The 13,845-nt window shown below is 57.2% G+C and overlaps 1 protein-coding gene across 6 annotated transcripts in view; it reads left to right on the top strand.

Moving 5' to 3' along the window:
* Window positions 1–13,845, top strand: part of ACTN4 (actinin alpha 4) — an 80,395-nt gene that overhangs the window by 63,683 nt on the left and 2,867 nt on the right. For all 6 annotated transcript variants that reach the window (XM_032248852.1, XM_032248854.1, XM_032248850.1 and 3 more), the window contains exons 9-18: window positions 1,479–1,571; window positions 4,208–4,438; window positions 5,066–5,213; window positions 8,545–8,695; window positions 10,676–10,784; window positions 10,994–11,134; window positions 11,214–11,396; window positions 11,488–11,622; window positions 12,149–12,328; window positions 13,325–13,471. In XM_032248852.1, the coding sequence (XP_032104743.1) occupies window positions 1,479–1,571; window positions 4,208–4,438; window positions 5,066–5,213; window positions 8,545–8,695; window positions 10,676–10,784; window positions 10,994–11,134; window positions 11,214–11,396; window positions 11,488–11,622; window positions 12,149–12,328; window positions 13,325–13,471 (1,518 nt within the window). The remainder of the gene's footprint in view (window positions 1–1,478; window positions 1,572–4,207; window positions 4,439–5,065; window positions 5,214–8,544; window positions 8,696–10,675; window positions 10,785–10,993; window positions 11,135–11,213; window positions 11,397–11,487; window positions 11,623–12,148; window positions 12,329–13,324; window positions 13,472–13,845) is intronic.

The following is a 13,845-nucleotide window of genomic DNA, read 5'->3' as shown; positions in this document are numbered from 1 at the left end:
CCAGTCAGGAAGGAAAGTGCTGGGTACCTGAGCCTGTGTGCTCCTCGGGACAGCCTCGTCATGCTCTGCTCCTGTGGGGTCGTTTCCCCAAAGACCCAGTCCAAGCTCTTGCACGAGTACTCTCTGAGGTTCGTGCTTTGTAAACGCAGAGTGAACCCCAGGCCTGGTGCTGGCGTGTCCATTCTGTCCTGATCATTTATTTCTAGTCGCTGAAGCATTCCCACCTCATTCCTTTATTCACTCATTCATTCAGCAACCCTGAGCACCGCCAGCACCCCAGCCCTGAGCTGGTTGCGGGAACTCAGTGGTGAAACATGATTTCCCTGCCCCCACAGCAGCCCCATGCTCACAGAGTGGACTTGAGTTTTGGGTGCCAGTTGTCTCTGCCAAGTTAGGAGTCAGGGACTTACCTCTGTGACCCCCACAAGCTGCAGCCCTGGCTGTGTTTCCCACACTGCTCTGGGTCCCATGTTCATTAGCCGAGGAACCTCCTGGGCCTCATCTCCAAGGAGTACTGCCTGGGGCCCTGGGTGTGTGTCCTGCAGCATGGCACAGGGTGTGCACGTGCACGTGCGTGTGTGTGCTCACATGAGCCCCGGCTGCCCCCCACCTCCTTGCCTGTCTCTAGGTGCCTCATGTGGAGGGGAGAGGCTGGGCTTCGCTGCCTGCAGCGCTGGCTCCGAGCCATCGGCCAAGCCTCTCCGTTTTCCTTCCCCATGACTCTGTAGACCCTCCTCACTCTTTCTGTTCCTGTTCTGTTGCCGTTTCAACTCCTCTTCTTGGACCCTTTCTGTGCTTCCTGAAAGGTACCTGGTCTCACCTCTCCCTGTGTGTGTCCCCGCCCCAACACTGTTCACTGCTCCCCAGCAGGACAGGGCACAACGTTCTCTTGTAGTTCAGGCCCAGGGACTGTGTCCACCACTTCTGCCCTCCAAAGCCCCAGCACTCTTCTGCCCCCCAGATGGTGACTTCTGCCCCCTGGAGCACCTGTTAACACTGCCTCCAAGGGCAGCAGAGAGGACAGGCCTGAGTGTGCTCCTGGGTATGGACCACCAGGCTCCTCCGGGGTCTGGTCGCTCCTGCTCCGCTGCCCCCAGCTCTCCATCTCTCAGCCTCCCATCTGTTCACCTTCCCACCGGGAGAGACTGCTGCAGTCCTAGGTCCAATGCAGCTGACCTGCCCAGCCTCACCCTTCTCTGTGTGGGGCACTAGGGGGCTTGTGAGCAGCAGAGGGAGGGCTCCCCAACCCTCGGTGCCTGCCGGGTCTGGGCTCTCTGGACAGGGGCATTTTGCAGTTGGCAGTGAGGATGCCAACAAGGCCTGTTGGGACAGGGCACCATCTTGCTGGAGCTGAGCTTCCTCTCCTTCTCCTCTGTGGGGAATTCTGTGGGCCATGGACCAGCTGCTTTCAAAGGACATGACTGTCAGGAGGGAGGGTGGCCAGCCCCAGGCAGCCCTGACTGTGCGCTCCCCTCTAGGCTGAAACTGCTGCCAACCGGATCTGCAAGGTGCTGGCGGTCAACCAGGAGAATGAGCACCTGATGGAGGACTATGAGAAGCTGGCCAGCGATGTGAGTGTCCCCCCAGTGAAAATCAGGGCCACTTTGTTACCTTCAGCCAGAGGTTACTGTGACTCCTGTAGTGGGAAAGCAGGTCTGGCAGTGAGGTGACCCAGAAAAGGCCTCGCAGTGACAGACCATCGGGTGTGAGTCAGCCAGTGTGTGATCTCTCCATTTGGTTCCACAAGGTGAAGGTTCAGATCAGTAGCTACCTTACCACACAGCCCCTGGGCTTGAGTTCCTACAGAGATGCTCAGGGACAGTGTTTCCTGGGCACCTCAGTGCTTTAGAATCACCCGGAGAACTTTCTGAAAGCCCCTGTTCCTGTGCCCTGGCCCTGGAGAGAGCGATTCAGAAGGATGGAGAGGGGCCTGGGAACTAGGAGGATAGTAGGCCCTGTGCAGGCACTTCATGAGCAGCCCAGCAAGACGGGAACTCAGATTATCTCCTTTCCAAGTGAGAAAACTGAGGCCCAGAGAGGGTCAGGCCTGCTGTTACGGGGCTGGTGAGACAGAGAGCTGGGCTTCAGACCTACACAGTCCTGCTCCAGAGCTCAAACCTAATGCTTCAGTTGGCAATAAGGGTGGTTAGCACATTTCTTCTGGAGGCTCTTCATTTTTGAAATCTCCGTATTTAAAAAATAAAATTAGGCCAGGCGCGGTGGCTCATGCATGTAATCCAGTACTTTGGGAAGCCAAAGATGGCAGATCACTTGAGGTCAGAAGTTTGAGACCAGCCTGGCCAACATGGTGAAACCCCATCTCTACCAAAAATACAAAACTTAGCCAGGCGTGGTGACATATGCCTGTAGTCCCAGATACTTGAGAGGCTGAGGCAGGAGAATCACTTGAATCTGGGAGGCAGAGGTTTCAGTGAGCTGAGATTGTGCCACTGCACTCCAGCCTGGATGACAGAGCAGGACTTTGTCTCAATAAAATAAACTACATCTCAATAAAATAAAAGTGATTTAAGTTCCCAAAGAGCAGTGGTTTGCCTGCTCTTCTAGAACCAGTGGTTCCCGGATTTTGTAATCTCATGGACCAGGAAAATTTGAAAAACTATTTGATGTTTAACCTAATGTGGCCAGGTTTTCATTTTGCCAAGTTATCGATGTTTTAAAAAGAAACACCGGCTGGGCACGGTGGCTCACGCCTGTAATCCAAGCACTTTGGAGGCCAAGGCGGGCGGATCACCTGAGGTCAGGAGTTCAAGACCAGCCTGACCCACATGCTGAAACCCCGTCTTTAAAAAAATAAATAAATAAAATAAAATAAAAAGAAACACCACCATCTGTTACCACCAGCACTTCTAACACCAAGATAAGGTAAAAAGGTTATTCTTGGAACCCCAGCCGTTGCCAAGAAAGGGCACCTGGCAACACGCCTCACGATGTATGCACACAGGGATATTTCTGTCCTTGGATTTCTCACTTTACCAGAAGTTGGCATTTGGGAGCCACTTCTCTGAGTTTCTCTGTGCTGGCACATAGCTGATTTTATTATTCTAGAATTGTTTTATTATTTTATTTTTTTGAGATGGAGTTTCACTCTTGTTGCCCAGGCTGGAGTGCAGTGGTGTGATCTTTGCGCACTGAAGCCTCTGCCTCCCGGTTCAAGTAGTTTTCCTGCCTTAGCCTCCTGGGTAGCAGGGATTACAAGCACACACCATCAGGCCTGGCTAATTTTTGTAACTTTTTAGTTGAGAGGGGATTTCACCATGTTGGTCAGGCTGATCTGGAACTCCTGACCTCAGGTGATCTGCTCGCCTCAGCCTCCCGAATTGCTGGGATTACAGGTGTGAGCCACCACATCCAGCCTAGAATTGTTTTAGAATGTCCAATTGTTTGTTACCCTTCCTTACTCCATCGAAGATCTAAGTAGCTCCTAAAAGTACGTGTTCATTTCTTTTTCAATTTTATTTTCTAATTTATGTCCCAGCCCCAGTGCACACACTGGCCTAGCCAGACTGAGCCCAGCACGCCTGTCAGCCTTGCCCTCGAGGCACTTAGACAGCTCGGAGCTCAGTGAAGACAGCGGCAACAGGGCATGGAACAGCACAGAAGGGGACCTCTTTTGAGGGGGCATGGGAGTGGAGGTCTCCCCTCTAGACCTGAGGAAAAAGACTAAGAGCAAAGGCATAGGCCAGGCATGGTGGCTAACCCCTGTCATCCCACCACTTTGGGAGGCTAAAGTGGGATTGCTTGAGGCTAGGAGTTCAAGACCAGCCTGGGTAGTATACAGAGACCCCACTTCTCTATAAAAACTTAAAAGTGAAAGTCAGCCAGACTTGGAGGCAGGCATCTGTATCCCAAATACATGGGAGGCTGAAGTGGAAGGATGGCTTGAGCCGGGGGGCTTGAAGCTGCCGCTGCACTGTAGCCTGGATGACAAAGCGAGGACCTGAGGCATGAACAGGGAGAAACAAGGGAAGAGTACAGTGGTGTAGGGACGGGGAGGGACTCACGTTCCCAGAATTCCGGGTGGGGCATTCCAGCAGGAATCGTGGAGAAGTTGGGCTGGGGAGCAGGGGCAGCCCCTAAGGTGAGGTCCTCAAAGATCCAGATCCCATGTGCCCATAAGCTGGGGGGCAGCCTGTCAGCACTCTGAGGGCCCCCCACAAAGGCCACCCTGGCTTCTGCGGGCCCACAGCTCCTGGAGTGGATCCGACGCACCATCCCCTGGCTGGAGGACCGTGTGCCCCAAAAGACCATCCAGGAGATGCAGCAGAAGCTGGAGGACTTCCGAGACTACCGGCGTGTGCACAAGCCACCCAAGGTGCAGGAGAAGTGCCAGCTGGAGATCAACTTCAACACGCTGCAGACCAAGCTGCGCCTCAGCAACCGGCCGGCCTTCATGCCCTCCGAGGGCAAGATGGTCTCGGTAAGTGCCAGGATTAACGGGGGTGGGGTGCTCTGCTGAACCCACGAGTAGCTGTGAGGGGCAGAGGCAGCTCTAGAACTGCCTGTGGGCTTGCCACTTGGCCAGTGCATTCTTTCCTGTTGTTGATGTCCTGTGGGACTTGGCATGGCCTTTAGGATGCAGGGGTGGGGAGAGGCACGCCTCACTCAGCACTGTGCTCCCCTTTGGCCCTCACTCACTGTGTTTTACACTGAAGGTTTTATACCCAAATCCATACCATGGGTTGCGTGGGTGTGGAGTTGTATGAATTTGAAGCCCCGGTCTGCCATGACTATAGGACCACCGTGTGCTGCAGGTTCTTCATCAGCAGAGGGGCAGTGTGCTCTGGGTGGTTGCCGCTGCCCCATCTGTGGCATTCATCCATTCATTCATGCACTCACCTGTTTACCCATTGAGTTTGTTAATCCAGAATTGATTGTACCTGTCTAGTGCTGGGCCTTGTTTAGGCATCCAGGTATAATAGCAAAGCATGGCACAGCCATGATCCCAGCCAAGTTCTGCTAACTTACCATCAGCATCCCTTGGAGACATCCCCCTGGGTGCCCCTGTTCCCCTGGGATAGCCCTGCCTGCCCCTGCCCCGCCCCAGGACATCAACAACGGCTGGCAGCACTTGGAGCAGGCTGAGAAGGGCTACGAGGAGTGGCTGCTGAATGAGATCCGCAGGCTGGAGCGGCTCGACCACCTGGCAGAGAAGTTCCGGCAGAAGGCCTCCATCCACGAGGCCTGGACTGATGGTACGGCCCAGCCTCGCTCCCTCGCTCCCTTCCGGTCTCAGGCACGCGTGAGTGTGCACGTACAGCCTCCACCACACTGCGTCTGTTTCTCGGGCACCCTTTCTTGCTGCTTGGGAGCGTAAGTGTCAGAAATGCTGCTTTAGAGCTAGGTGCAGTGGCTCACACCTATAATCCCAGCACTTTGCCAGGCCAAGGCAGGAGGATCACTTGAGCCCAGGAGTTTGAGACCAGCTTGGGCAACATAGCAAGACCCTGTCTATACAAAAAATTTAAAAATAATTTTAAAAATTAGGCATGGGGTACATACCTGTGATCCCAGCTATTCAGGAAGCTGAGGTGATAGGATCAATTGAGCCAGGGAGGTGGAGGCTACAGTGTGCTGTGATTGTCCCGTTGCACTCCAGCCTGGGTGACAGAGCAAGACCCTGTCTCAAAAAAAAAAGCAAAGAAATGCTGCTTTGGGGTTCCCCCAGCCCCAGGGACCATTCTGGGGCCAGGTCCTCTTTGTTACCCAATCTGCCCTGACCTCAGAGATTACTTACAGGGACTTACAGGTGGGCCCCTGTCAGTCATCCAGGAACACAGCCAAGCCCCCTCCAGCACTTCAGGGAAGTGACCTTATACCTGTCCCCTCTGCCTGTCTTCCCCATCCAGGGCGAGCATGTGGGGCAGGCCTCTCCCATCCCTGGCACCTTGTGTTCAGAGTCAGCTCCCCTCTCCCACCTGGAGCCACAGACAGCCACCGCCCTCAGCCCACCCTTCCCCATGGCCCACCTGCGAGCTCCTGCCACCTCCCATCCCTTCCCAGGGCCTCCTTCCAGGGCCTGGCTCCCCCTACAGGAGGCTTCTCTCCTAAACCTCTGAACACTTTCTGTTTTCGGCAGCCCTGCAGCTGCCTGGCCCTTGGCTCCGGATGTGGGATTCCATCACGTCCCTGGCCCTCCTTCGAGTCACGCCAAGGTTGAGATTCCAGATCCCAGGGGTCTGGAAGCATTCAGAAAGCTGCCAGTGCCTGGGAGAGCCACAGGGGCCACCCATAGGACTCCTCTCCCGTTCTGGCCACCTCCTTCCCAGTGCTTTCTCGCTCGCCCTCCTGCCACCACTCTGTCCAGATGAGCCCTTCCTCGAGTTCTTCAGCGCAGTTTCTCACCCCTCCCTACCCCAGCCTGCATGAGAGTACAGCTTTGTACATCCCACAGCCCTGCCCACAGCCCAGCTTGTGCCCTCCTTACATGAGCCCAGCCTGTTGTGCCCGCGGCAGCTGCCAGCCCGAGTAGCCCAGACCTTTTGCTGCTAGGAAAGAGGGCAGATGAAAGCATGGACAGTGAGGGAGGAAGGGCCTGGCCAGGCCAGGTGCTACGCTTCCCTCTTGCCTTGCAGAAAGGCACCTGTGTGAGGAGAGCATGTTGGCACTGGTGCCACCTTGTGTGGGAGGGTGGCCTCTATCCATTCACAGATTCACTCGTTCATTCAACAGACAGCTCAAAGTGGCTCCTGCCATCCTTATCCATGGAGGCCTGAGCGTCGCCTTGTGGCTATCTCTTCTGAGGGTCTTTCTGCCCACCTGTCAGCTCTTCAGCCCCTCTCCAGGGCTCTGTGAGACCCTGCAGATGGTCTCCTGATGCCGAGGGGCTGGGTGTGGTTTCCCCACTGAGCACTCCTCCCGTGGGAAGGGCTCTGGGGCGGCCTTCACCTGAGGCATTTAGAAGTTGGCTCAGTCTTTGGCCAGGGCCCAACTGGTTCAGTGGCCTCCACACATCTCTGCCCCACCCCTGCCTGGCTGGGCATCCACCTAGCTCTGCCCATGGCATCTGCCAGAGCCCCCAGGCAGGCCGGCCCACTCAATCCCAAGACCCAGAGCCTCTGTCCTCTCAAGCAGCAGTTATGTGAAACAGGACAGACAGGCTCTCCACACCCAGGGTCGGGACTCAGTGGCCTCCTCTGCCCTGGGGTGGGTGGGCCACTGTCACTCCATGCCCCTACCATCCCCTACAGCCTGCAGGGGGAGGGTCACCACGGATGCTTCTGAGGGACTTGATTTCCTGACAATATGACCAGCCCCCAATGACCCCTTGTCCCTGCTCTGGCTGCCCCTTGCCCTGGATCCCCGGCAGCCATTGCCATAGTCCACTGCCCACATCATCTCAGCATACCCTTGCTGGGACTCTGCTGAGGCAGAGGGAGCCATCACCTGCTGTTTCTGGTTCCCACCCCTGGGAGGAAGCAGTTGGAGAAGGGAATTGCAAGGCTGCCTTGTGGCTCAGCCTTCTGTCCCGGGGATGGGCAGCAGGGCCAGTGAGCCAAAGTCTCCTAGGCTGCCCACTTCTTGCCCATCAATGCCAGGCCCAATCCTTGGGGGTGGCTGGTAGGTGCCTGCCAGATGAGACCAGTAGAGGCTGGGGTAAGGCTGCTCCTGGCTCCATGCCTGCTGTGCTTGAACACCACCTCACTGAAACTTTAGAATAGTCCCACGCGACACGGGTGCTGAGGCTGGCCCCATTTTACAGGTGAATGCACAGACCCAGAGAGCCCCTGGTGGCTGCACCAGGCGGGCTGCTGTCAGATGCGCTGGGATAGAGCTGAGGGGATCTCCACTACCACCCCGGCGAAGCCCAAGGGGGTGTACCTGAGGCAGGGCTATGTAGGAGCTGGGGTGCCAGCCACCTTCCCAGGCCAGAATTTTCCCTGCAGTTCCCTAAAGACCTTTACTTGCTTGCAGGGCTTCCTTGAGCTTTGGTTCTGGCGTGTGTAATTAGCCAGGCTCCAGGACTAATAACAGTGTGCCTCCTTTCCTTCAAAGGGCCTGACAGTGGGCCCACCCCACTGCACACAGGACAGTTTAGAACAGTGGGGCACTTAGACGTGGGAGAGGACCACCACCTGTGCAGGTGCAGGGTCCGGCTCCTAGAAGAACCTGGCCAATGCTTCCACTTCCTCAAGCCTGCTGGGACATGGGCTTTGACCCCAGGCACTTCTCCAGATCAAAGCCCTCCAGAAACAGGTGCTAGCTTTTCAAGCCGTGCTACCAGGGCCCTATTTATATGGTTTTCTACCAACAAAAGATGCTAAGTTTGGACACATGGGTTGAGATGGAATATTTCTTTCAGGCTCACCAACCCTGAAGTGTCCATCCAGGTCCATCCAGATTACAGTTGGGCTTAGAGATCCCTGGTGGGTAGGAAGGTTCTAGAAGTTTCCATGCTACTGTCCTTGGCGTGGAAGGATGTAGGGTCCACAGTCTCTTTCTCTCCCTCTGCTTAGACAGCCCCTCCAGACTCCTGCCTCACAGCTGCTATGCTGTTGTCTAAGCACCTCTGTGCCCCCACCCCAGGGAAGGAAGCCATGCTGAAACACCGGGACTACGAGACGGCCACGCTGTCGGACATCAAAGCCCTCATCCGCAAGCACGAGGCCTTCGAGAGTGACCTGGCTGCACACCAGGACCGCGTGGAGCAGATAGCGGCCATCGCTCAGGAGCTCAAGTACGTGCGGGCCCAGGGCGCTCCCATCACCTGCCTCCCACCACAGCCTGCCCAGAGTGGTGGCGGCAGCACACCAAGGCCCAGCCTGCCTCAAGGCCTGGAATAGTGTCCCTAGTGCCCCACCTTCACCTCCTTCCAGCCGCCAGGGAAAAGCTTTATGGAATGAGGCCTTTTCCCCATCCTGTCTCAGCCCCAGATGGAACACCTGAAGGATCTGGATTCTCTAGCCGGAGGGAGGTGTCTGGCCCCTTGTTATGATTCTTCAGGCTTTGGGAGTCCCTGGGGGCACCACCTCTCCTGCTGGCCACCCCAAGTAGGCCCTGGCCCCCAATGTGATGGGCCCCGACCTCCGCTGCTCGCAGCCGCTGCTCCCTGAGGGAACCAGGCTGCACAGTGAGCCTATTGTTCTGCTCAGGCCCTTCCTTTTCTTGCTCAGAATACACTTATTGTAAGAGCTTCCAGGCAGCCGCGTTCCTTCCCCTCCCCACCCCAGTCAGATAAACTTGTGTACACAATTAGTACACTGAACCTCAAGCTGGTGAATAGGGCCTTATTCCACCAGTGCATCGGCCAGCAGCAGGGCGGGCCCAGGCAGCGGGAGGCCCAAGCCATTACTTCATGGAAAATTCACAGGCCCTCGAGGGGCAGCGGGGCTCCCAAAATAGCTGTCTGCTCAAAAATAGGATCCTTGGCTGTAACTGCTCTTTCCACCAACACCCCCACCCCACCACAGTCACCCCCAAAGGTCTGCTTATTCCTATGAGTCCAAGGCCCAGGCCTGATGCCCAGTGGAGCCCCATGCTGGGCAGAGCTGGATTCCTCCCCGACTCACTACCCCTCACTGCTAAGGTGTTTTTTTTTCTTTTTTATAAAGATGAGGTTTCACCATGATGGCCAGGCTGGTCTTGAACTCCTGACCTCAGGTGATCCACCCACTTCGGCCTCCCAAAGTTCTAGGATTACAGGCGTGAGCCATCGCGCCCAGGTGCCAGGTGCTTTGAGGCTTCCCCACGGCCTCAGCCAGAGGCACTGGGGCCGCCACAGCACTGGGAACCACAGCTGCTTATTCGGCATAGTTGGGGCACCCCAGGGGTCCTGCCACCACCACGTCCAGGCCAAGGAGATCAAGGCCACACACGCATCCCCCTTGGCAGTGTGGGGGTGGGACACAGGAATCTTCCCTAGTGACGGGGGAGCCCCTGGAAACTGGGAGGAAACAGACTTAGAATAAACCCTTCTCAGGCTCTGGGCAATGCCCTGTGAAACCCATTACCCTGCTTGGGAACGTGGGTCCCGAAGCAGCTTTCTGGATGGTAGCCCTGGAGGAACAGAAGGGAGGGCTGTCTGGGTGCTGTCTGTTCCGCTGAGGGGGAATTACAGAGGCCTGTGGACCGTCTAGGATGAGCCGATGGGCAGCCCCGCTGAGCGCTGATTAATGTCGACAGCAAAAACTCACCTCGCTCTCCAGACTGTATGTGTATCAGCTCATTTAATCCCCCCAGCAGCGCGTTACTGAGGGAACCAAGGCACAGAGAGGCCAAGGGGTTTGCCAGGGTTACACAGCAAGGGAGTGGTTGAGACAGGAATGGAGCCCAGTCCCCCAGCCCTACTGTGGAGCACGGCCTCAGCCCCTGCCTGCCCTTCTGTGGCTGGCTCCCCTGGTTCCCATGTCCTGTTCCTCCCAAGGTCATTCCCTGCCCTCTACTCTTCAGGCCTCCAGGCCTGGTTGGAAGGGCCATACTCTTAGCTGACAGTGGCAGAATGAGTCAGGGGTGGGTGAGCTGGAGGCGGCCCCTGATAGCACCCCTGGGGATCCCAGGGGCCAGAACGGAGCAGTGATTGATTGATTAGTGATTGTTGTTGATGTCCTGGAATGTTGACTGTCCCAACACCCCACCCTGGGAGCCCTGGTGGTAGGTGGGTCCCAGCCGCCCGCCATCTGCCCCTGCCGGGTCTCATTGCTATCTGCCCGGCCCGCAGCGAGCTGGATTACTATGACTCCCACAATGTCAACACCCGGTGCCAGAAGATCTGCGACCAGTGGGATGCCCTTGGCTCTCTGACCCACAGTCGCAGGGAAGCCCTGGAGGTAAGGAGGGGGTGACATCACCCATGGAACCCTGTGCCCCTGATGTCCTGGGGCTGGTGGTGTGAACAGTGCCCACACCTGTGAGCTCCCCCAGCTCCCAGAGAGGACATTCTCTGACTCCTTAGTGCCCTCCGGGCCCCTCCCCGCCGATCCTGCTCACATATTCACCTGCCTGCCTTCTGTCCCTGCCTCCTTCCCCCACACGCCAGAAAACAGAGAAGCAGCTGGAGGCCATCGACCAGCTGCACCTGGAGTATGCCAAGCGCGCAGCCCCCTTCAACAACTGGATGGAGAGCGCCATGGAGGACCTCCAGGACATGTTCATCGTCCACACCATCGAGGAGATTGAGGTCCGCGCCCCCTGGCCCCTCACCTTTCCAAGGGCCTCTGTGGGACTGGGCCGCCCCCTCACTCCAGCTCCTTCCCCAGGGCCTGATCTCAGCCCACGACCAGTTCAAGTCCACGCTGCCGGACGCCGACAGGGAGCGCGAGGCCATCCTGGCCATCCACAAGGAGGCCCAGAGGATTGCTGAGAGCAACCACATCAAGCTGTCGGGCAGCAACCCCTATACCACCGTCACCCCGCAGATCATCAACTCCAAGTGGGAGAAGGTGGGCTGGGGCTGTCAGAAGGGGCTGGGACAGGCTGGTGGGGCTGGGGGCCACCTCCCTGACCACTCCCGCTCCACGTCCCCTCCACCAGGTACAGCAGCTGGTGCCAAAGCGGGACCATGCCCTCCTGGAGGAGCAGAGCAAGCAGCAGTCTAACGAGCATCTGCGCCGCCAGTTCGCCAGCCAGGCCAACGTCGTAGGGCCCTGGATCCAGACCAAGATGGAGGTGAGGCACCGGTTCAGCCTGGCAGAGCTGAGAAGGCACCAAGGGAGCTCCCCTAGTGAGGGGTCCCTGGCCAGCCCAGGGCCTACAGATGGACGCCTGGCAGAGCAGGTCCCAACTCTCACCAGCTGGGGGCCCTGAGCACTCTGCAGGGTTAGGAGAGTCCACAGAGCTTGTGCCTGGAATCCCTCGCACCTGTCCTCCTTGAGCCTCGGTTTTTACCTCTGCAGTCAGGGCCTGCCACAGTCCCAGCCTCACAGAGAGGTCAAGGGTAAAATGAAGTTGGGCATAGGGAGCGCTTGGCAGAGAAAGCCTCCTCCTTGTCAGTCATGGCTGCTTTAACATGAGAGGGCAGGACCAGAGGGGACAGTCATGAGCGGCGGGCCTTCCCTTCCAGGAACCCACAGGCCAAGGCTCCTAGTTGGAGGGGCCCCGGGAGATGCAGGCCCGTAGTGGGAGTGGGCTCCCCTAGATGGTCAGGGTTGGCAGGCCCACCAGCCTCACCCCACCGCCTGCACCCACCCGGTAGGAGATCGGGCGCATCTCCATTGAGATGAACGGGACCCTGGAGGACCAGCTGAGCCACCTGAAGCAGTACGAGCGCAGCATCGTGGACTACAAGCCCAACCTGGACCTGCTAGAGCAGCAGCACCAGCTCATCCAGGAGGCCCTCATCTTCGACAACAAGCACACCAACTACACCATGGAGGTGCGTGGCCGCCCCACCCTCTGGCCTTTCCACCAGCATGGCTGGCTTCCTCACTGGAGGTGGTTTGGGCCAGTGAGAAGATAGCTGTCTGCTGTCATTTCTTCACTCTGTTTAACAATGATTGGGAAGGCCAGCACTTTAGGAGGCTGAGGTGGGAGGATGGCTTAAGCCCAAGAGTTCAAGACCAGCCTGGGAAACATAGCAAGACCCTGTCTCCACAAAAAATGAAAATGTTAGCCAGGCATGGTGGTGCATGCCTATAGTCCCAGCTCCCCAGGAGGCTGAGGTAGGAGGACTGCTTGAGCCAGGGAGGTGGAGGTTGAGATGAGCCAAGGTTATGCACCACACTCCAGTCTAGGTGACAGAGCCAGGCCCTGTCTCCAAAAAAAAAAAAAAAAAAAAAAAAAAAAGGATTGAAATGACTAGATCAAAATGAGAGCAGTGCTCATCACCAAGACAATGCCCCTCACAGGACAAGCTGGTCCAGAGGCTCACTGAGGGCACCATTTGCCCTGTGGCCTCCGCAGTATCAGCCTTCTTGGGGCCAGAGCCTGTGCAGCAGCTCCCACTGGCTAACGTGCCAGGGACGTTACAAGCTGGTCACTGTCATACGGCTAGCTTGAGAAGCCAAAAGATTGCATACTGTTGATCCACCCAGTACAGGTCCACAGATGCCTCCAACCAGAGTTGGCTTTTTTGTTTTTTTCCCCTGAGAGCCAGGGATGAGACTGGCCAGCGTATGTCCCATCTCCACAGCGATCCCGGCATAAGTCCTTGCCTCTTCGCTGCCCCCATAGCCAGGAAACAGATTTACTGTGGAGACATAAACCCCAAGGTTGGCAAAGGCAGCAGAGGTACCCCGGCCCGTGGCCCTAGTGAGGCATACAGGAGAGCAGGGGGCTTTCTCCAGGGCTGGGCAGGCTCCTGAAGCCATCCCCCAAAGGTGAGGACACTCCACCATGCCCAGCCCACGGTCACACCCCTGTCCTCCCCCAGCACATCCGCGTGGGCTGGGAGCAGCTGCTCACCACCATCGCCCGCACCATCAACGAGGTGGAGAACCAAATCCTCACCCGCGACGCCAAGGGCATCAGCCAGGAGCAGATGCAGGAGTTCCGGGCGTCCTTCAACCACTTTGACAAGGTGAGTGGCCTGCCACCTCCTTGGCCTCTCCCCTCCCCACCACTGCTGTCCTATCCTGCCCCCTCGTTTCTGCGTCTGTTTGTCCATTCCCGTCACAGTTGCTGAGTTGTTGGCCGACATTCCCAGGGCCCTGCTACTGTCGGGGTGCGGCCATGCAGCACTGAGACCCTAACCTAGGCCACTTCACACACATAGACAGGGGGCTGGGGGCCCCAAGTCATGCCCTCTGGGGCGGAAGTCTCAGCACACACAGGCTTTGTGACCCTGTCTGTGAATCTGGACACAGACATCCCACACGGTGCTTTTAGAATTCAGATTTGGTCCGGCAGCCCCATCAGAAGACCCCTGAGCACCACACTTTGCTGCCCGCCCCA

Source organism: Sapajus apella, unplaced genomic scaffold, assembly GCF_009761245.1.
Source record: "Sapajus apella isolate SASKATOON/1434 unplaced genomic scaffold, GSC_monkey_1.0 scaffold68, whole genome shotgun sequence".
Classification (NCBI taxonomy): Eukaryota; Metazoa; Chordata; class Mammalia; order Primates; family Cebidae; genus Sapajus; species Sapajus apella.
The sequence above is the reverse complement of the archived record's forward strand: the minus strand, read 5'-3'. Positions and strand labels throughout refer to the sequence as shown.